General features: G+C 42.2%; 1 protein-coding gene across 3 annotated transcripts in view; it reads right to left on the bottom strand.

Moving 5' to 3' along the window:
• The window catches only part of LOC141735481 (guanine nucleotide-binding protein G(q) subunit alpha), a 141,488-nt gene that overhangs the window by 62,791 nt on the left and 54,821 nt on the right, over positions 1 to 23,876 (bottom strand). For all 3 annotated transcript variants that reach the window (XM_074568346.1, XM_074568345.1, XM_074568347.1), the window contains one exon: positions 1,020 to 1,174. In XM_074568346.1, coding sequence (XP_074424447.1) covers positions 1,020 to 1,174 — 155 coding nt within the window. The remainder of the gene's footprint in view (positions 1 to 1,019; positions 1,175 to 23,876) is intronic.

Consider the following 23,876-nt stretch of genomic DNA (forward strand, 5'->3'; position numbering starts at 1 on the left):
TTCAGTTTCTTCTGTGCTTTCCTCAATGCGAGGCTTCCTTTCATGTCAACCTGACATGGAGACTAGAATGATTTCATAGCTAATCTAAAATTTTCAGTGGAGACCATGGAAGTTTTTGCCACAGCTTTAATAACCAAGTATGCTAATTCTTTTTCTAGTGGGCAACACCAAAAGTTCATCCTCCTCTACCATCATTCTTTTTTTTTTTTTAACAGATTGAAAATTTTACCAGAGCTATATAGTATATTACTCAGAGCAAGCGAATTTCTTGGAGCCAACATTTAGACAGTCCTCAGGGTCCAATGTTAAATTCCACATTGCTATTTTATCAGAATCCTGCCAGAAGAGAGTACATGCGTACCATTCAAGACCAAGTTTAGCCACATATGCATTTTCATTGTTGTTGAGCTATAACAAATAGGATTTAACTTACTTAAAATACTTTTTTTCCTACCCTTTACAAATTGAAGTCTGTTTTCAGTTATGTGTTTGCCTTCTTGGCAGCCATATTCTTTCAAGATTAGGTCTTGTTTGGACAAAAGAAAGGCAGTTCAACAAAACACAAGAACACTTGCTTGATACTATTTACCTCATCACCAGGACCACAAAAGAGAAAGGGAAAAAGGGGGGAAAAAATGGGAAAAGGGAATGAAAAGGGAAAAGGAAAAAAATAGGAAAACAGATGTTCTAGGGCATTATAATTTTTATGAATTCCATGGAGGTCTACCCTTGATTGCACTTCCCTAGTAATAATCTTAATGTAAGATTTCAAATTATGATAGGCTTATATTTTGGGAAACAAACACACACATAATAAATAGATACACTACCTTCCTTACAGTAGCCTTTACACTGAAGTTAAGTGTATGTTTGTGCTGAATGTGCACGCACACAGATACTTGCACACACACACAAACTGTATATGTATGTACACAAAAGTATAGTGTAAAAAGTAAGAATTACTTTGTCAGAAAGAACAGAAAATAGGACACAGTTGTTTGTAACCACTATATACTTACTATTTAGTTGAATCTGATAACTGATATTCTCGTCGTCTATCATAACATTCCTGGATTCCAGGGTCATTCCATAAACTTCTTATTGCATCCACATAGGGGTTCTCAAAAGTTGACACCTTCTCTACATCAACTTCTCGTACTAACTGTGCATGAGCCTAATTTGAAACAAAGAAAACAATAAAATTTACTTAGTTTTCTATGTTTACAAATAGTTCATATACACTGAATGTGATTAACAGGAATAATTTTTCAGACTGGTCATCTGACCAATGTAAGGTTATGAATGAATGATGATAAGGTGTGCTCAAACTAAGAAAAATAGTAATAGGGATGATATGAGAGAAGGTGAATTAATAAATGTGTATATGACCCCTTATTTTAGAATAAGTTTATCCTAATCCAGTATTATTTAGCTGAAATGGATAAAATGTTCAATGGACAAAATTTATATTTAATTAAGCTAATTTTTAAGAAAGTTTTCATTTTTCAGGTACAATTTTAGGGCATATAATATATCTGCTTTTTAAATGACCAGTTAAGCAACTTGGCAGAGTTAGACTGATGGGAGCGGAAAGAACGGGGAGGAGGGAGGAATTTTGTCTTTTAAAGAGATTCATTTATATGTACATACACTAAGAGAGAAAAAGAACAGATGAAAAATTAGTCAAGCAAAAAAACTCAAAAAATTTGAGGATTCTATCCTCAAATCTAGTCTGCATCTCAGACTAGACACATTTCAGCAATGACACAACCCCCTTTGCATTCTAAATTAGGTAAATGCATACAGAAAGGACTGGGTTTGTTCTTTTTAAAGTAATTTATCCTGTTTACACACATACAATCCATCACCCCCCTTTTTAGACAGTCCAGGAGAATGCTACTACTCATGACTTAATAAAATTTTATACCTGCAACTATTGTTTCCTCACATGGAAATCAAGAACTCCAAGTTCAATGTGAAAAAGGTTTGTCTTCGAGATACGGAGAACATACGCTCTCTGTTATAAGAGCCCAAGTCTCCAAATTCTAACAAAGTATATTTTCTTCTGGAACATCATGTCCACCCAACACAAAACTGGACAAATCATGAAGGGTCTCTACTGTCTCATAACAAAATAACAAAAAAATAGTATCGTACTAAGCACAAGCCAATACTCTTGTTAAACAGGAAGATTTTTTTTTTCCCCAAAAGATTTTTATTTTTTTTCCTCAAGCTCAGTTACGTGTTCAATTGGCTTTGTATTCTTCCAAAAGAACAATGCCCCAAGTATTTGCTCACTACTAATGACAAACTGATACAACACTATATTCAGATTTTTTTTTTTAATTATACTTGAGCTCTGAAATTATGGCAAGCTGATATCAAAATGCTAACAGAGGTAAAAGATTAACTCAGTATTCAAAAGTTGCACTTAATCTTTCATCAGAAATTCATCATAACTGAAATATTTCTCTAACAGTTGTCTAAACATTCTCCAACAGCTGCTCAAGTAGTCTACATCAGCAGTACAGATAATCATAAAAGGTAATTACTTTATTCAGTTATCCATTTAGATGCATAATTACTACAAAATAGTCCAAGATTTTATATTGTTTTATTTACCAGTTCTGTATGCCCTGCCCTACAACTAATATGACTTTGCACTATCACAGAATGGCAGGGGTTGGAAGGGACCTCTGGAGATCATCTAGTCCAACCCCCCTGCCAGAGCAGGGTCACCTAGAGCAGGTTGCACAGGAATGCATCCAGGCGGGTTTTGAATATCTCCAGAGAAGGAGACTCCACCACCTCCCTGGGCAGCCTGTGCCAGGGCTCTGCCACCCTCAAAGTAAAGAAGTTCCTCCTCATGTTTAGGTGGAATTTCCCATGTTCAAGTTTGTGCCTGTTGCCCCTTGTCCTGTCGCCGGGTACCACTGAAAAGAATCTAGCCCCATCCTCTTGACACCTGCCCTTTAGATATTTATAAGCATTGATGAGGTCCCCTCTCAGTCTTCTCTTTTCTCTTCTCCAAGCTAAACAGACCCAGGTCTCTCAGCTTTTCCTCATAAGAGAAGTGCTCCAGTCCCTTGATCATCTTTGTAGCCCTCCGCTGGACTCTCTCCAGCAGTTCCCTGTCCTTCTTGAACTGGGGGGCCCAGAACTGGACACAGTACTCCAGATGTGGCCTCGCCAGGGCAGAGTAGAGGGGGAGGATGATCTCCCTCGACCTACTGGCCACACTCTTCTTGATGCACCCCAGGATGCCATTGGCCTTCTTGGCCTCAAGGGCACATTGCTGCCTCACGGTCATCCTGTTATCCACCAGGACTCCCAGGTCCCTCTCTACAGAACTGCTCTCCAGCAGGTCAGGCCCCAACCTGTCCTGGTGCATGGGGTTATTCCTCCCCAGGTGCAGCACCCTACACTTGCCCTTGTTGAATTTCATAAGGTTTCTCTCCACCCAACTCTCCAGCCTGTCCAGGTCTCTCTGAATGGCAGCACAGCCTTCTGGTGTGTCAGCCACCCCTCCCAGCTTTGTGTCATCAGCAAACTTGCTGAGGGTGCACTCTGTCCCCTCATCCAGGTCATTGATGAATATATTGAACAGGACTGGACCCAGTACTGACCCCTGGGGAACACCACTTGTCACTGACCTCCAACTAGACTCTGCGCCACTGATCACAGCCCTCTGAGCTCTGCCATTCAGGCAGTTCTCAGTCCACCTCACTGTCCACTCATCTAACCCACACTTTCTAAGCTTACCTATGAGGATGTTATGGGAGACGGTGTCAAAAGCCTTACTGAAGTCGAGGTAGACAATGTTCACTGCTCTCCCCTCATCCGCCCAGCCAGTCATTCCATCATAGAAGGCTACCAGATTGGTCAAGCATGATTTCCCCTTGGTGAATCCATTCTGACCACTCCTGATGACCTTCTTTTCTTCTAGATGCTTAGAGATGACATCCAGGATGAGCTGTTCCATCACCTTTCCAGGGATGGAGGTGAGGCTGACTGGCCTGTAGTTCCCTGGGTCCTCCTTCTTGCCCTTTTTGAAGACTGGAGTGACATTGGCTTTCCTCCAGTCCTCAGGCACCTCGCCTGTTCTCCAGGACCTTTCAAAGATGATGGAGAGCGCCTTCGCAATAACATCTGCCAGCTCCCTCAGCACTCGCAGGTGCATCCCATCAGGGCCGTGGATTTGTGATTGTCAAGTTTGCCTAAATGATCTCTAACCTGATCCTCCTCGATCAATGGAGAGTCTTCCTTACTCCAGGCTCTCTCTCCAGGGTCTGGGATTCCTGAGGGCTGGCCTTAGCAGTAAAGACTGAAGCAAAGAAGGCATTCAGTAACTCCGCCTTCTCTGCATCCTCCGTCACTAGGGCACCTACCTCATTCAGCAGCGGGCCCACATTTTCCCTAGTCTTCCTTTTGCTACTGATGTACTTGAAGAAGACCTTCTTATTGTCCTTGACATCCCTTGCCTGGTTTAATTCCAAGCGGGCCCTAGCCTTCCTTGTGGCAAGGGGAGGAGGGATGTGGCAAAATTTCTGAAATAAACTCCAACACATGTCAATGAGTTGTATCCATCAGAAATCTAATTCAGCCTTTTAAAAATAAACATTATTTCCCCAGTGAATACTGTTTCTGGTTCCCTGTGATTTGCTTGGGTAGACTCATGACTACTTGTACCCTACTGACATACAGCTCTTCACAACAATTCTTTTCTTAAAAAAAAAAAGAAAGCAATAACCCTTCACACAGATTTCAAGTCTTTTTACTATGTCTAGGCTATGTCTTCTTGTTCCCCAGAGGTACTACTTTCCTGTAGATTACAATTTTTCTTTGTTTCTCTGAATCTTTGTCAGTCAGTATCTTTTACTGGTTTCTAATTTCTGGTCAGAGACAGAAATCTAAATACAGGATCTCATCTACTTATTTAATTCTTTTCTTATTTGCTCTGGTAAAATCCAAAAGTAATTCTACTGAAATCTAATGAGATGCAGAAGCATAATTTTAATACAGAAAAAGACTTAATCATGCATGATGTGTGGTGTCACTACTGCTAATTACCGGTTTTAGTTTCCTTCCACTAATGTAATATAAATTCTGGAACATTACTTTTGATGTTAGCACTCAAATTGCTTGTATGAAAAATCTGAGGACTCATCATTCATCCAGTTTCTGCAGTATAAACTTCATCCAGTACTTCTTAGTCTTCACTGATACTTTTTGCTGTACCCAAAAATAGACATTCCTTGAAACAAAATAGTAAAGCTGCTACCCCTTAGAAAATTGTACCTTCTGAGATTTCTTTCTTTTGGAACACCAATAATTGCTATCAAAGCAGTGAAACAAACAAACAAAAAAGATAAAACTGAAGGACTCTGCAAGTACCACCAAATTCAAACTGGTAATTAAGATGCAATTACTAGTTAAGCCATAATGTTCTACAAACAAAATCTAGATGGTTTGACTTTTCAGTCTGATACACTTTTGACATCAGTAGTCAAAGAACATTTTCCATGTCCTTCTGAGGATATAAGAATACCTGTAACAATTTGCACTTTATTTGCCACAGATCTTATAAAAACATTCATTCAATTATCATTAGCAAATCACAAACATTTTCGATTTTTAAATGTTTCTTCCTTGATTTCTACAAGTATTAAAAAAAATTATCCCAGACAAAGAAAACTGGAATTTCCTGGAATACCATTAGCTTCTGAAACCAGGAAATCTGAGTGTTAGAGGATACCAAAATAGCTATCTTCTTTTCTCCGTCTTCATCATTCCCCTCAGAAAATTATTGACAGTGTTAAATTAATTCTCAGCTTGAAGAATATTATAGTTTTATACTGGTCTTTCTGGCAATACTCTTTTCCACATAATTACTATTAAAAATAAGAATATATTTTTAATCCCTAGGGTCCATAGTGTCAGTTTTCTACCTATTATCTTTTAATTTTTTGAAAGTACTGATGTTTCTTAGTGACTAAGTGGGCCAGCACATGGATCTGTTCCCATATTCTCTCCATATATGCACCAACCTTTTGGAATCTTAGAAGAGTGGTTACAGTCAATGTTGGAGCAAGCTTGTAAAAAAGTTCAAATTTTTCTATTCCTTTTGATATTGTCTCTGTAATTTTTTCAAACTAGCTTTCTAACCTACCAGAAAGATTTATGAGGGAGACATACACAAATGCAGTCTATTTTAAAAAAAAATTCCTCTTCCGATCCACAGAAAAAAGCAATATGCTTGAGATGCACTAGGCAAGGTTGTTTCATATCAATGGTCTGTGTGGACTAGCTGATTTTAAGATGCCCATTTAAAGAATCTCTCTCACATGGAAAAATATATATCAGCAAATATTTACCATTTTGTAACAGGATTTCCCAAACCTATAAGAAAGGTTGTAGTGCTTGGCCTGTCAGTAACTAAATCATCAAGCACCGTGATATTAGGTTGGTCTGGATGGCATAATTCACATAGACTGCATAATTGACAGCAATGGCATGAGATCAGATCCAAGCAGTCTGGGAGATGAATAGAAGTCAGTACAAAAAGCCATCATCCTGACCATGACATTTTCTCTATTGTCTTGAGAGGACTAAACCCCCCAAGTGATTAATTTCTTGAGAATGTAGCTCTTGCTTATAGGAGAAACATTTATGCCAGTCAACAAAAGTCATAAGTCATTTACAGGTTCAGACCCTGATGACTTGCAATCTACAACTGTGGTACATACAAATATTTTGTCTTACTGGGATGTATAGCAAGATATGCAGCTTTGGAGGAAATGTACCTTCTTTTCTTTTCTTTTTCCTTGGACCTACTAAATCAAGAGCAAATTAAAAAGTAAAGACTTTCCTGCAAACCTGCACATGATTGAAACAGGTGTGACATTCAAGGATAGTTATAGTAGGCTATATTTCACGGTCTTGAACAAGTAACAGATGGGGAATGTGTTCCTTAACATATCAGAAATCATAAATCACTGAAGATCAGCCCAAGATAGGAAAGGGCTTTTACACAGCAGCCTGAAAGAAGTAATTTGGAAGAGAACTGTAGAGAGGTAGTTGCTTCCTTTGAGCAACCCTGAAGCACAGAATGAATTAGGCTAAACAGAAAGAGGTTTCATGGTGTGCTACACTGAAGAATTGCATATAAATTAAAAAATTTGTTGTGAATTGCTGGAAGGAGGCTTGATACAATGATAATCATCCTGCAGTTATTGAAAAAGGTCAATAGGGTATCAAAACTGTCTAAATAAGAATTTGTCATCCTTTCCTATTTTATATTCTAACTTTTGAGTTGGAAAAATAGCCTATGCTCTTTGAAAAAGAATTACACAAACACATAACAGAATCTAAAAATTTGAGTTTGCAATAAAGAATATTTTTGTTGTTACTATTCATTGTCTGTAAAATGTTTAGAATGAGTCCTAACCCATGACTCATAGGCACTACAGTAAAACAATAAATAAGGATTTAAACAAAATATCTTGTGACTTAAGTTTGAAAATGACTCAGTTCAAAATGTATCATTAAACTCTACCTGTAATATTTTTATATAAGAAAACACTGGAATAATGGAAGAAAAAAAGACATGTCTAGACCTATGATATTTCTTTTTTTATTTTTAATAGGGCTCAGAGAAAGCTTACGGAGTAGCTGAATGAATCAGAAATTTATTTCTACACTGAAATCAGTGCCCTGAATTTTCATGATTTCTTATTTACTTTAAGTTGCATCAGACACAAAGACAATAAGCACTATGCCACACCGCAGGGCAAAAAAAGGGTGTGACTGTTTTGTCATGTACTCTCCAGGTTTCATATTTCCCATATATAAACTTCAGGTTGCCTGACTATCACTTAAGCTGTTGCCTAACAAATAAAAGAAACATAAATTTATCAAAATGCTTATTACTGTTATTTTGATAGAATATCTAATTGTAAAGGCCTGAATTAACACTTTTGTCTCTATTCACCCCTTCCCTCCAAAAAATCCATATCCATAAGAATATTTCCATTAACCAAAACAACTTCTTCAACAAATGCTGTTGGCAATCAACCTCTATAGAAAAAACAGGTTTGCAAAACAAAACAGGGAGAAAAAGAGTACTGAAGCATCCGTAAGCAACATACTTTCTACTAAGAGGACAAACAGGCAGATGAAGTTAAATGAATCAGTCTTTCTGTGATCTTAGATAACTTCAACTGTTAAAGTCTCTGCTATCTCTTTCTCTCAAAAGAAGGCTAGATTTTGGAAGCACATCCTAATTCTGTTGTTTGTGGTAAGTCTAAGCAGAGCAATTTACAAAAAAACTCTGAAAAGAGAATCCACATTCAATATGATAAAAATCTTCCTGAATTGACAACTCTACAAAGCAAATATTGACATTTAGATTTTGTATTATACTATATATTTTTTTTTTACCAAACAATCTCAAAACACTTCACAAATGTCACAAATATCACTAGGAAGTAGTTATATAAAATTATCACAACACACAGCTCAATCATTTTCACTAATGAAAGCATAAACCTATTAGTGTCCAAATAACAGTAATTATTACTGTATTATTATTACATCTCAGATGATTAATTACAAGAATAAAAGGAACGTCATTTAGCATTATGAAAAAACTTTGGTAAATACAAACTGATGAAAAGGCACAAAAAGGTATTTCTCAAACATAAGACTATTTTCTAGTGACTACTAGATCCATTATCATAAAATGTCAACAGTACAGGTATATACATAACTCTTAATGAACTTGTTTTCAGTCCTGTAGAAGAAAATTGCTGTCAACTTGAAATGGTAAAAAACTGTTTTATAAATATTTCTATGTTGCTGACACAGTACAAAACCTGATCTACCTACATTACTAGTCACAGAAATACTAAATGACATACCATATCATGCTACTCGAATATCCATATATAAACACACACACATATGTTGCTATACATCCCTGAATACAAAAATACACTTTGTCTAAACAATCACTTCAGTTTAAGGAAATTTATCTGTGTATATATGAAGAAAGTTTTCCTTTGAGTAACAAGTTTCGCAGATAGAATACAATGTATGCTATAGCTTACTTGCTGCTTGTGGAAACAACTGTCTCTGACAGTCAGAGAATACTGTGTTCTTTGAAGCTGAAACATAGCTTTCTATAGCTAAGATAATTCAGTCCCAATTTTCTAATGTATAATTTGTCTTTAAAAGGGTTTGAAGGAAAAATAAATATTTCTTTTGTTGCAAGACCCAGGAAGCTTCCCCATCAAACCCATGACACTCCCTTTCATCTTTCAGTCAGTATTTGTTTATGTTTCCTTTTCTTTGTTTTTCAGGACAGCTTTCTGTTCCTCACTGCTCAAAGAAAGTTTTTCATTTTGCTATAGTGTACTATTTAAGTGAATGTATTATTTAAAGAGAAGTGTTTTAGAACACTATGGCTCCAGGATGGGAAAGAGGGTAATTCTGAGACAGAATTATACATTCTCATCATTCCCTCTAACCAAAACGCCATAGAATTCTACATATTCCAACAGATACACCAGAGACCTGTGCTGCCATCCAGAGGGACTATGACAGGCTGGAGAAATGGGCAGGCAGGAACCTCACAAAGTTCAACAAGAGGAAATGCCAAGTCCTCCATCTGGGGATGAACAACCCCATGCACCAGTACATGCTAGAGGCCAACCAGCTGGAAAGCAGCTCTGCAGAGAAGTCCCTGGGGATCCTGGTGGACACCAAGCTGACCATGAGCCAGCAATGCACCTTTGCGATAAAGAAGGCCAACAGCCTCCTGGGCTGCACTTAGGAAGAGCACTGCCAGTAAGTGGAGGGAGGTGATCCTTCCTCTCTACTCAGCATTGGTAAGGCTGCATTGAAGAATACTGTGCCCATTTCTGGGCTCCCCAGTACAAGATAGATATGGACTTACTGGAGCGACCTTATTCCATTAATTCAACAATGTTTTCCATGGTTTGCCTAGTTTTACTTTGAAGAAAATAGAGCAACAAGTAAATTTCAGACCCTGTAAGTAAAGGATGATCCAGATTGCTGAGTTCCAAAGTTCTTTTACTATGTACTTTAAAACATGAGTCTTGTTTTGACTTGTTTTCAAAATGTTACTTTTACAACCAAATTTCATAGGTTTTTACCAGAACCTTTTACCAGTTGAAGGGGTGTCAAAATTATGGGATTCATATTCTGGTTCAGATAAATCCTTAAGATTTCCAAGGAAGTAGTGGAAGATCTTGGTGAAGAAACCCTTACTGAATTTCTGAATGAGTTTGAAATTAATTGCAGCACGTGGGTTCTAACATTGCTAATTTAAGCCATCTGAACATAAAACTAAATCCAATTCTTCTCTTGGACATAGTCACTAGCAACAATCTTACAAGCCTCATAAAGGTCTCACAACTAGTAACCGACAAGCCCAAGCGGTAAAAACTTTTTCAAGTGACAAAATCTATTTAAAATGTAACACAAATCTGCAATGACAGAAACAGACTTAAAGACATTTCAGGTTTGAATCACCATAAGAAAGAATTTACAACAAAATCTTCCCTCACAACAGTTGTTGTAGCTAACATAATGTCCTGGTTTTGGCTGGAATAGAGTTAATTTTCTTCCTAGTAGCTGGTATAGTGCTGTGTTTTGGATTTAGGATGAGAATAACGTTGATAACACACTGATGTTTTAGTTCTTGCTGAGCAGTGCTTACACTAAGTCAAGGACTTTTCAGCTTCTCATACTGCCCTGCCAGCGAGGAGGTTGGAGCTGTACAAGAAGTTGGGAGGGGACACAGCCAGGACAGCTGACCCAAACTGGCCAAAGGGATATTCCAGACCATACGATGTCATGGTCAGTTTATAAAGCTGTGGGGAGTTGGCTGGGGCATGGTGGTGGCTGCTCAGGGGCTGGGTGGGCATCGGTCAGCAGGTGGTGAGCAATTGCATTGTGCATCACTTGTTTTCTATCTTTTATCATTCTTATTATTTTCCCTTCCTTTTCTGTCCTGTTAAACAGAAGTGGAGTGAGAAGTGAGCTGTCGTGGTTTAGCCTCAGATGGCAACAAAGAACCACGTGCCGCTCGCTCAGGCCTTCCCGATACAGGAAGAATCAGAAGAAAAAAAAGGCAAGACTCTTGGGTTGAGACAAAGGCAGTTTAACAGAACAGCAAAGGGAACAAGCAAAACAACAACAATAACATGGACAGAGGCATATACAAACACGATTACGGGACTGCCGCTCCCCGCCGCTCACCGACCGGACCCAGGACGCCCCAGCCCGCTCCAAGCGGTGACTCCCTGCCCCCGACTCCCTGCCCCCTGCCCCCTGCCCCCTCCCCCGGCAGCTCACGGTGGGCATGGCTCACATGGCATGGAATACCAGGAAAAATTAACCCTATCCCCACCGGAACCAGGACATTAGCCACCCCTTATTCCATACCATCTATGCCATGCCCAGATCTTACAGGTTCCAATGAATTGCCACCACTCTCCCCTGTCATATATATATACATATATATTCATGCAGATATAATGCCCTTAGTTTATGGGCCATCCCTCCAAAGTGTCCGTTGAGTTCTTTTAATCCATGGCTTTGGGCTCCATCTGTTAGAACAGTCTCTCAGGGCAGGTGAGATGCTGGGTGGTGCTGGTCTGTTGCATGCTGGTTTTTTTCGGAGCTTGTGACTGGTGCACCCGGTGTGGCTCATGCACGCAGTCCGTGGGCTGAAGATGTAGATCTTGAGGAAACTGCTGGGCGCCAGCTGCTGAGATCAGTTCTTATCCCATCATCCCTGTGCCTTACTTGTAGTACAACTGATAGCAATTATAGCAATGAGGACATACAGTGACAGGGTTACTTAGCAATTAACAGCACACAATCTGATTCATTGGCTATTCTCGCCCAAATTCAGATCCCCATGAGGTACACATCGGACTTCCCCATCCTGCCGCATCACCCACCAAGTGCACCCAGGTCCTTGGGCAAAAGCAATCCCACGGATGGGTTTGCCTTTGCCTGAGGCAGGACTAACCCAGACTGTCTTCCCTGACATATTCTTCATGTGCACTACGGGGACTTTATCTCCTTCTACGGTACGTGGAAGTTTTGATTGGGCAGGGCCAGCCCGATTGTTAGATCCCCTGGGGTTAACTAGCCAGGTAGCTTTTGCTAGATGTGCATCCCAATGTTTTAAAGTCCCACCACCCATTGCTCTCAGTGTAGTTTTTAACAGTCCATTGTATCGTTCTGTCTTCCCAGAGGCTGGTGCGTGATAGGGGATGTGATACACCCACTCGATACCATGCTCTTTGGCCCAGGTGTCTATGAGGCTGTTTCGGAAATGAGTCCCGTTGTCCGACCCAGTTCTCTCTGGGGTACCATGTCGCCACAGGACTTGCTTTTCAAGGCCCAGGATAGTGTTCCGGGCAGTGGCATGGGGCACAGGGTATGTTTCCAGCCATCCAGTGGTTGCTTCCACCATTGTGAGCACATAGCGCTTGCCTTGACGGGTTTGTGGCAGTGTGATATAATCAATCTGCCAGGCCTCCCCATGTTTATATTTCAGCCATCGCCCTCCATACCAAAGAGGCTTCAAACGCTTGGCTTGTTTGATTGCAGCGCATGTCTCACATTCATGGATGACCTGTGCAATAGTGTCCATGGTCAAGTCCACCCCTCGGTCACGAGCCCATCTATATGTCGCATCTCTCCCTTGATGGCCTGAGGAGTCATGGGCCCACCGAGCTATGAATAGTTCACCCTTACGTTGCCAGTCCAGATCCACCTGAGCCACTTCAATCCTAGCGGCCCGATCCACCTGCTGGTTGTTCTGATGTTCCTCCGTGGCCCGATTCTTCGGTACATGGGCATCTACATGGCGTACTTTCACAACCAGATTCTCTATCCAGGCAGCAATATCTTGCCATAGGTCAGCAGCCCAGATGGGTTTGCCTCTGCACTGCCATTTGCCCTGCTTCCACTGCTGTAACCACCCCCACAGAGCATTTGCCACCATCCATGAGTCAGTGTAGAGATCAAGTACTGGCCATTTTTCTCGCTCAGCAATGTCCAAAGCCAGCTGAATGGCTGTCACCTCTGCAAACTGGCTCGATTCACCCTGTCCCTCACTGGCTTCTGCAACCCGTCGTGTAGGACTCCACACAGCAGCCTTCCACTTTCGATGCTTTCCCACAATACGGCAGGACCCATCAGTGAACAGGGCATATTTCTTCTCATTTTCTGGCAGTTTATTATATGGTGGGGCCTCTTCTGCACGCGTCACCTCCTCCTCTGGTGACATTCCGAAATCCTTGCCTTCTGGCCAGTCCATGATCACTTCCAGAATTCCTGGGCGACTGGGGTTTCCCATTCGAGTTCGCTGCGTGATCAGTGCAATCCACTTACTCCACGTAGCATCGGTTGCATGATGTGTGGTGGGGACCCTTTCTTTGAACATCCAGCCCAGCACCGGCAGTCGAGGTGCTAAGAGGAGCTGTGCTTCTGTGCCAACCACTTCCGAAGCAGCTCGAACCCCTTCATATGCTGCCAATATCTCTTTTTCTGTTGGAGTGTAGCGGGCTTCGGATCCTCTGTATCCACGACTCCAAAACCCTAGGGGTTGACCTCGGGTCTCCCCTGGTGCTTTCTGCCAGAGGCTCCAGGTAGGGCCGTTCTCCCCGGCTGCGGTGTAGAGCACATTTTTAACATCTTGTCCCGCCCGGACTGGCCCCAGGGCCACTGCATGGACTATTTCCTGTTTGATTTGTTCAAAAGCTTGTCGTTGCTCAGGACACCATTTAAAATCATTCTTCTTCCGGGTTACTTGATACAGAGGGCTTACAACTAGACTGTAATCTGGGATATGAACCCTCCAAAAACCCACAATGCCTAAGAAAGCTTGTGTTTCCTTTTTACTAGTTGGTGGAGACATAGCTGCTATTTTATTGATCACATCCATTGGAATCTGACGGCGTCCATCTTGCCATTTTATTCCTAAAAACTGGATCTCCTGCGCAGGTCCCTTGACCTTACTTCATTTTATGGCAGAACCAGCTTTCAGAAGGATTTGGACTATTTTACTCCCTTTCTCAAAAACTTCTTCTGCTGTGTTTCCCCATACAATGATGTCATCAATGTATTGCAGATGTTCTGGAGCTCCACCCTGTTCCAGTGCAGTCTGGACCAGTCCATGGCAAATGGTGGGGCTGTGTTTCCACCCCTGGGGCAGTCGATTCCAGGTATATTGGACGCCCCTCCAAGTGAAAGCAAACTGTGGCCTGCACTCTGCTGCCAAAGGGATTGAGAAGAATGCATTCGCTATATCAATCGTGGCATACCACTTGGCTGCCTTGGACTCCAGTTCGTACTGGAGTTCTAGCATGTCCGGCACGGCAGCACTCAGCGGTGGCGTGACTTCATTCAGACCACGATAGTCTACAGTTAGCTTCCACTCTCCATTAGATTTTCGCACCGGCCATATGGGACTGTTAAAGGGTGAGCGAGTCTTGCTGATCACTCCTTGAACCTCTAGTTGACGAATCAGCTTATGGATGGGAATCAGAGAGTCTCGGTTAGTGCGATATTGCCGCCGATGCACCGTTGTGGTAGCAATCGTCACCTGTTGTTCTTCGACCCTCAACAACCCCACAACAGCAGAGTCCTCTGAGAGACCAGGCAAGGTACACAACTGTTTAACTTCCTCCGTCTCCAAGGCAGCTATGCCAAAGGCCCAGCAGTACCCTTTTGGGTCCTTAAAATACCCTCTCCTGAGGTAATCTATGCCAAGGATGCATGGAGCCTCTGGGCCAGTCACAATGGGATGCTTTTGCCACTCATTCCCAGTTAGGCTCACTTCCGCCTCCAGTACAGTCAACTCTTGGGATCCCCCTGTCACCCCAGAAATACAAATGGGTTCTGCCCTTCTATAGCTTGATGGTATTACAGTACACTCTGCACCCGTGTCCACTAGAGCCTTATACTCCTGTGGGTCTGATGTGCCAGGCCATCGAATCCACACCGTCCAATAAACCCGGTTGTCCCTTTCCTCCACCTGGCCGGAGGCAGGGCCCCCCTAATACTCGTCATAGTATCCATTACTCACTTCTTGCAGAAATGACTTGGAAGTTCCTTCAAGAGGATCAGAAGCAAGATCAGGCCTTCTGCTCTGTCTGGGGAACGGCCCGCTGGAAACTGGGGCGGCACTTTTCCTGGAGGGATCCCCTTTTGTGGTTGTTCTTCCTTGCAACTCCTGTACCCGTGTCCGCAGGATCGAAGTAGGTTGTCCATCCCACTTCCTCATGTCCTCTCCGTGGTCCCGCAGGTAGAACCACAGGGTGCCTCGTGGTGTGTACCCTCTGTACTCTCTCTCTTGAGTGGGGAAATGCCTGCTCCTAATAGCTGAGACGCTGGCCCGTGCAGGTGGGGAGTAGGACATATTCTCTTCAAGTTGCTGGACCTTCCGCGACAGTTTCTCCACAGCTGAGACAAGGGGGGAAGAGAGACTTTCTTCATATCGCCGGAGCCGGCCAGCTACCTCATCCACCGTTGGTCCCTCTTCACCTTTCCATTCCATTACTGCCAGGGAGTTGGCATATGACGATGGTGCGCTCCGTACAAACTTCCGCCACGTGGGCCTTGTGCATTGCACCTCATCAGGGTCTGTGGGTAAGTCTGCATTGTCCAAGTCATAATAAATCATCTCCTGCACGGCTAATTCTCTCAGGTATTGGATACCTCTTTCCATGGTAGTCCACTTGCTTGGCTGACATACAACATCCTCACTGAAGGGGTACCTCTCCCTCACGCCTGACGGGAGTCGTTTCCAGAGGCTGAGGGGTTGGGTCTTTTTCCCAATCGCCTTGTCAATGCCGCCTTCCCTAGACAGGGATCCCAGCTGCCTGGCCTCCCTACCCTCTAATTCCAGGCTACTGGCCCCGTTATCCCAGCACCGGAGCAGCCAGGTGACAATGTGCTCGCCTGAAAGTCGGCTGAAATCTTTTCGCATATCCCGCAACTCACTCAAGGATAGGGATCGAGTAATTATCTCTGGTTCTGCCTCTTCCTCCTGCTCTCGTGATGACCCTGGTTCATCATCATCTCTTACTGAGCGAACTGATTTCTTCGTGTACTTCTTCTTCTGTATGGGAGCAACTGATACCGGCACGGGTTGGTTCCCTGGTTCAGTGGCAGTGGCTGCTATGGGGGTTGGAGTAACTGCAGTGGCTGCCGCAGGGGTTGCAGTAGCCGCAGTGTCTGTCGCAGGGATTGCAGTAGCCACAGTGGCTGCCGCAGGGGTTGCAGTAGCCGCAGGGGCCGTCACAGGGGTTGCAGTAGCCACAGTGTCTGTCGCAGGGGTTGCAGTAGCCGCAGTGGCTGCTGGTCTGGTTTCCATCTCTTCCCCCTGAGGGTGCTGCATAATTCTCAGCAGTGCCTGGTAGATACTGGCCAGGGCCCAGCACAATGCGGTGAGTTGTGCCTCTCTGGAATAGCCACAGCATTTTCCCTTCAAATATTCTACCGCTTTATCAGGGTCCTGTAATTGTTCAGGGGTGAAGTCCCAGACCATTGGAGGTGAGAAGCTCTCTAGGTACCTGCCCATGTTCTCCCACATGCCCTGCCACCCCTGACTATCCAGCCTTGGAGCAGATCTCCGGGTGGTAGTCTTAAATAGTCGCTTAACCCTAAACAAGACCTGGAACGTATTCAGGAGACATAACACTAGGAACACGCTGGTTTGAGTATCCCAAGGATATTCAAAATTCTCAAAAGTTGTCATACCTGACCCAAAGGAGAAAAGGGAGGCAAAAGAGCTGGGGAAAGTGCCCCCCCCGTTTCCCCCACAGACTGGGTGTAATTATTAATAAATTCTGAGAGACGGTGCCCAATGTACGGGCAGGACAGCAAAACCACATAAACACCCCAAAATAGCTGTCTGAACAGTGATGTTATCATATCATAAACAGATATCGCACAGGACAGCAGAATGACAATCCTCATCCCTCTCCCAGACATGGTAAACAGCATTGCAGGGAGTACATAAGCCATATAGGAATTTATATAACACAGCCATGAGAACAAACCAAGCAACATGATGACCAGCGACTACTTACCTAATAAAATAAATGCATACGAAAAAAAAGTAAATCCGTTTTTCCACGTTTTAGTTGGATTCTGTCGTTATCTCAACCCTTCAAGCCCCACGTTGGGCGCCAAAAAGGACTGTCGTGGTTTAGCCTCAGACGGCAACAAAGAACCACTCGCTCGGGCCTTCCCGATACAGGAAGAATCGGAAGAAAAAGGCAAGACTCTTGGGTTGAGACAAAGGCAGTTTAACAGAACAGCAAAGGGAACAGGCAAACAACAACAACAACACGGACAGAGGCATATACAAACACGATTACGGAACCTCCGCTCCCCGACCGAACCCGGGACGCCCCAGCCCGCTCCAAGCGGCGACTTCCTGCCCCCTCCCCCGGCAGCTCAGGGTGGGCATGGCTCACATGGCATGGAATACCAGGAAAAATTAACCCTATCCCCGCCGGAACCAGGACATGAGCAAATGGCTGTGTGGTGTTTAGCTGCCTGATGGGTTAAACCCCAACACATAAATAACCTAAATTACTGCTCTGTCTATATAAAGACAGTATTATCAATAAATGTTTTCATAAACATATCAAAGCATGCATATACAATCAGGTTTTAAGAAAAAAATATCAGTATCCTGGATATTTTTAATTTTTTTTTTAAGATCTGCTCTTAATCTAACATCTTCAAATAAATTTTGTTGAGTAATTAAACAAATAATTATGATATGGACACATAAGCAATCATACCATTGTTTCTTGAGCTAGCTAAAGCAGTTAGTATATACATGACAAAAAAGAGCACTGCTGGACTGCTTCTTAGTGTTACTCCAGTTGAAACCCCAGATAAGTGTCACTAAAACTACTGTATCAAGTTTATATGGAGCAGAACAGAGTATACAAAGGCAGAGCTGGAGCTAGAAAAATCAAAGAGCTCTTTCTATATTCAGCCGGTGTAACCTGGGGCAGACTTGGAACTGCTTTAAACAACAGTGAGCAGAGAACGATGCCAGCCCCAGAGTCAGAGATACCTTTCTCATTCCAACGTGCTTCCTCATCATGCATATTGTTCAATAGCATGTGCCCGACAAGCTGGTCACCAGGAAATAGGTATAGAATTGTTTTGGTTGGAAGAGACCTTTAAGATCATCAAGTCCAACTGTTAACCTAAAACTTTACCACTAATCCATGCACCTCGGCACTAAATCTACCCGTCTTTTAAATACCTCCAGGGATGGTGACTCAAAACTCTAAACCTCCCCTGGCGCAACTCGAGGCCATTTCCTCTTGTCCTATCACTTGTTACTTGGGAGAAGAGAGACTAACCCCCACCCAGAACTGAACAAAGTATTCGAGGTGCGGCCTCACCAGTGCCAAGTATAGGGGGATATAGGGGGACAATCACTTCCCTAGTACTGCTGGACACACTATTTCTAATACAAGCCAGGATGCTATTGGCCACCTTGGCACACTGCCAGCTCATATTCAGCCATCTGTTGACCAATACCCCTCCAGGTGCTTTTCCACCAGGCAGCTTTCCAGCCACACTTAGAATCATAGAATTCATAGAATTGTCTAGGTTGGAAGGGACCTTTGCTTGTTACTTGGGAGAAGAGACTGACCCCCACCTCACTACAACCTCCTTTCAGGTAGTTGTAGAGAGCAATAAGGTCTCCCCTCAGCCTCCTTTTCTCCAGGCTAAACAAGCCCAGTTCCCTCAGCCGCTCCTCATAAGACTTGTGCTCCAGACCCCTCACCAGCTTTGTTGCTCTTCTCTGGACACGCTCCAGCACCTCAGTGTCCTTCTTGTAGTGAGGGGCCCAAAACTGAACGCAGTATTCCAGGTACAGTCTCACCAGTGCCAAGTACAGGGGAATGATCACTTCCCTAGTCCTACTGGCCATGCTATTCCTGATACAAGCCAGGATGCCTGGGCACACTGCTGGCTCATATTCAGCTGGCAGCCGACAAACACACCCAGGTCCTTTTCTGCCAGGCAGCTTTCCAGCCTCTCTTCCCCAAGCCTGTAGCGCTGCATGGGGTTGTTGTGATCCAAGTGCAGGACCCAGCACTTGGACTGGTTGAACCTCATACCATTGGCCTCGGACCATCAATCCAGCCTGTCCAGGTCCCTCTGTAAAGCCTTCCTACCCTCAAGCAGATCAACACTCCCACCTAGTTTGGTGTCGTCTGCAAACTTACTGAGGATGCACTCAATCCCCTCGTCCAGATCATTGATAAAGATATGAAAGAGAACTGGCCCCAGTACTGAGCCCTGGGGAACACCACTTGTACTGGCCACCAACTCGATTTACCTCCATTCACCACAAATCCTTGGGCCCAGCCTTCCAGACAGTTTTTTACCCAGCGAAGCATACACCCATCCAAGTCATGAGCAGCCAGATTCTCCAGGAGAATGCTGTGGGAAATGGTGTCAAAAGCTTTACTAAAGTCTGGGTAAACAACATCCACAGCCTTTCTCTCATCTACTAAGGATGTCACCTTATAGATGGAGATCAGGTTAGTCAAGCAGGACCTGGCTTTCATAAACCCATGCTGACTGGGCCTGATCACCTGGTTGTCCTGTATGTACCACATGATGGTGCTCAAGATGATCTGCTCCATAACCTTCCCCAGTACCAAGGTCAGACTGACAAGCCTCTAGTTCCCTGGATCTTCCTTGCAGCCCTTCTTGTAAATGGGCGTTACATTAGCAAACTTCCAGTGAACTGGGACCTCCCAGGTTATCCAGGACTGCTGATAAATGATGGAAAGTGGCTTGATGAGCACTTCCACCAGCTCCCTCAGTACCCTTGGGTGGATCCCGTCCAGCCTCATAGACTTGTGTGCATCTAAGTGCTGTAGCAGGTCGCTAACCATTTCCTCTTGGATTATGGGGGCTTCATTCTGCTCCCTGTCTCTGTCTTCCAGCTCAGGGGGCTGGGTAACCAGAGAACAACTAGGCTTATTTTTAAAGACTGAGGCAAAGAAAGCATTAAGTACCTCAGCCTTTTCCTCATCCTTTGTCACTATGTTCCCCCCCCCCCCGCATCCAATAAAGGATGGAGATTCTCCTTAGTCCTCCTTTTATTGTTAATGTATTTATAGAAACATTTTTTATTGTCTTTTATGGCAGTAGCCAGATTAAGTTCTAGTTGGGCTTTGTCCCTTCTAATTTTCTCCCTGCTTAGCCTCACGACATCTTTGTAGTCCTCCTGAGTGAGTGGCCTGCCCCTTCTTCCATAGGCCTTTTTTTCCTGAGTTCCAGTCAAAGCTCTCAGTTTAGCCAGGCCAGCCTTCTTTCCAGCCAGCTCATCTTACAGCACATAGGGACAGCCTGCTCCTGTGCCTTTAAGATTTCCTTCTTGAAGAATGTCCAGCCTTCCTGGACTCCTTTGCCCTTCAGGACTGCCTCCCAAGGGACTGTCAACCAGTATCAAAAGGCATATTGAATCACAGTATAGAACATGGAAACAAACAAACCAAAATCATCCCCTCCCAATCCTTCCCGAAGGACATCTTTCATCTGCTTTGCCCACAGAAAAAAAAAAGGATCTGGAAACCAGCAGGGGTTAATAATAAATTTAATTGCCAATCTCTCTACATCTCTACAGTGACTTCACAAGACTGTAGCATAAATCACTGTAATTTTTTTTTTTTAATTAAAACTAATCCTTCTTCTATTTTACATGCATCATGGGTTTTAATAGCTTTATAGCAAGCTTCATGTCCTAATACCTATTTCTGAAGAATGGTGTTCAATATTAGTATTGTAAATAATGGCAATTTTTTCTGCATTATTATTTTTATATAGTGATATGGTTGGTGTTATTGAAGGTAATGTTATGAAAACATGGACACGCTCAAATTTTCACTCTATTTTCAAGTGAAATAAGTGGCTGTACTTGACAAAACTCTGAAGAATACACTTGCTTCAGTCAACCATTGCAATACAATAGTGAGTGCATTTAACAAAAAAGTCTGTGAATTCTCACCTAAGAAGCATACACATGCACAGAACTCCTCCTGAGCCTCATTCCTATACAAAGACTGAATGCATGTTGCAGAAGAGGTGTTTTTAAGGATCAGAGGAATAACAGCTTTGCTTGGCTTCATGGATTTAAATAGTTAGAACTGAAAAAAACTGTATGCCTCTTTGTAGAGTAGAAGTTATGGTCAGTTGATTCAGGCAGTTCAGAAATTCAGCAGTCCCATTCAATTGCCTAAACAAAGGAACTGCAGAAGTTTCACTGCCTTTAATATCTACAGAAGAACCTAAGATGTTTATAGGACAGGCAGAAGGAAACAAATAGCAGATTCTTTTAAAAAAAATTATGCCATCATATCTTTGTTTCAATGTAGAAGAGGAAGTATTGCATTAAAAATAATCTTGTACTTATAAATAATATTTATGAAATTTAAAACTGAGATAGGTCAAATAAAAGCACTGCAATGAGAAGCATTTATTCTCTGTACTTTTAAGCTATATTTTCCTATATTTTCAAAGAGAGTGCTCTCTGTTGACTAACACATAGCAAAGAAAGCAATAATTTCAAACTGATATTTCTAGAAATATCAGGATTGGGAGGGTCCCTTTGAAAATAATGAATGATCCCAGTGGGAATTTTCCTCTGAAAAAAATGCATCAAACTTAAATTTGTGTGTTTTCTAACCAAGATGATTGTCTTTCTAAACAACTACCTCATTTTTTTTTTAAATAAACTCTGAAAATTAGCTTTAGACTTATCTTAGGCATGTCAAGCTACATATTATCCGATCACCTACTTCTTTCAGGTGTTTTCCCTAATCCCTTTATGAAAGCATTTATCTAGAGTAAAGAACTGGCAGGATTGAATAAATGGTAAAATTTAATCTCAGATGAAAAGCTGTTGTCTTGAACGGGGTCATGGAAGAATGAATTCAGTCTTTTTAAAGATAGCAACCCAACATTATTTTCTCCAGAGAAACCACAGACATATTATATATAGCATAGTGATGAGTAACTATTTGAAATGTGCCTTCAGGGAGATTAAAGTTTTATGTCATGTTTGACATAAAAAAGTGCTAGCTTTATAAATTAGTCACGATCTTTTCATTGCTAGATACATATCTTATTTCTGCTCTGTCAAATCAGACACCAAGCAGAGCTCAGTTAAAGAAGCGCAGTAAAGAACTGCTGACTTGTCTTTCATGGCTTCAGGCAACTACCGGTCTCCTGAAACACAGCACCAACTTCGATCATTAGGAAAGAGGAAGAAAACCAAATAAAAACACATCTTTCATATATTTGCAAAAAAATTAAGTCTTGTTTATATAAGAGCTTGAAAGCTTCTTCCTGTGATGCCTGGTGTGTGCAAAACTGATCCATACTCTGACTTAAGCAAATTAACATGTGTTTTAAAGTGATTAATTCTATTAACTAACTAATCAGTACTGACAGGGAAAAGCCAAGGTAGGTTATTTAACAATCATTTGAGAAGGTTTATTTATCTGCCAAAGCATAAATGGAGTATCCTCTCAAGATGTTAGCCAAAAGTGGACGTGGTCCCTATAAAATGGACCGTTAGTCACTAAAGGTTTTTGGAGGTTTTTTTATTTGTTTGTTTGTATTATGTTTCTAGTAAGCCCCTGTTTTAACTGAGTGTTAAATATATGTGAAGGAAAGCAAAATTGAGCTTTTTGGAATTAATTTAGATTAAATTAAATCTGGAAGAAGCTTCTGGGAACTAAATAAGAAATGTAGAAAAGTGACAACACAGTCTATTGAGAAAAACTATGTATTCTCATTATTAATATAGCAAGACATCTATACTATATTGCTTAATCATTCTGTGTGATATACTCTGGAGATTCTCAAGGATGCAACAAGGAGCTGAAGATCTTGGGACAAAGTCAACAGCAAAATACCGATGTATTCTATCAAATCTCCTGGACTCAAAAGGTTCTACTTAGCCATAAGTGTTCTGAATCTACCCCTGTAATAATTCTTTCACAAATGCCCAGAGCAGTTTCCCAGAAAATCTGGGAGACAAATTAATCAAGTTAATTTAGGGAAAGTGTTGTTGCAGAAAAGATAGTCTGTTTGTTAAATTCTACTATCCAGAAAGAAGTGTATTGATAAGATCTATCTACTCTGTTCATAAGTACTATGAGAGAGAGACAACTACTTAAGAAATCAGCATGCAGCTACCACGCACACACACAAGCACTTTGAACTGGAATGAGTTTTAATGCAAATTAAGATTGAACTAGATAGCAAAACAGCCTGCAAATCAAAACAGAAGATAGCATTAATTCACCTTAAGGAACAAGAGAGGATTATATTGAAAAAGACAACAAAACACTACTGACCTGATCCAGTACCAACTGATATTAAGATGTCTATTTTCTTCAGCGAGCTTTAAACTCCCCCTCAGAAGAAAATTATCATAATTCATTTTTGGACCTGGCAAATAAGTATTTTCATTCAGAAAGTCTTTTGCTCTTTGTAGGTCACTCTCTGTTCAATTTAAGCAGCAAAAAGACAGAAATGTTTTCAGCGTCTGCTCCTGAGTAAGTGCAAAGCTCCAGTATAATAGTGGGAGGGGAACAAAATCCTACATATGAAAAACAAAAAACTCTGGATAAGAAAAGAAAGCTCTGCCTATGCACATTTCCATGGCTGCTGCTCTGCAAAAGCTGTCTCAGCCTCCTGCACTACAGTCACAAATATTGCAGTGTTGTGAGTGTCACAAATACTGTTTCAACTCTGATAAGTGGGCTCTG

The sequence above is a fragment of the Larus michahellis genome, chromosome W (genome assembly GCF_964199755.1).
Source record: "Larus michahellis chromosome W, bLarMic1.1, whole genome shotgun sequence".
Lineage (NCBI taxonomy): Eukaryota > Metazoa > Chordata > Aves > Charadriiformes > Laridae > Larus > Larus michahellis.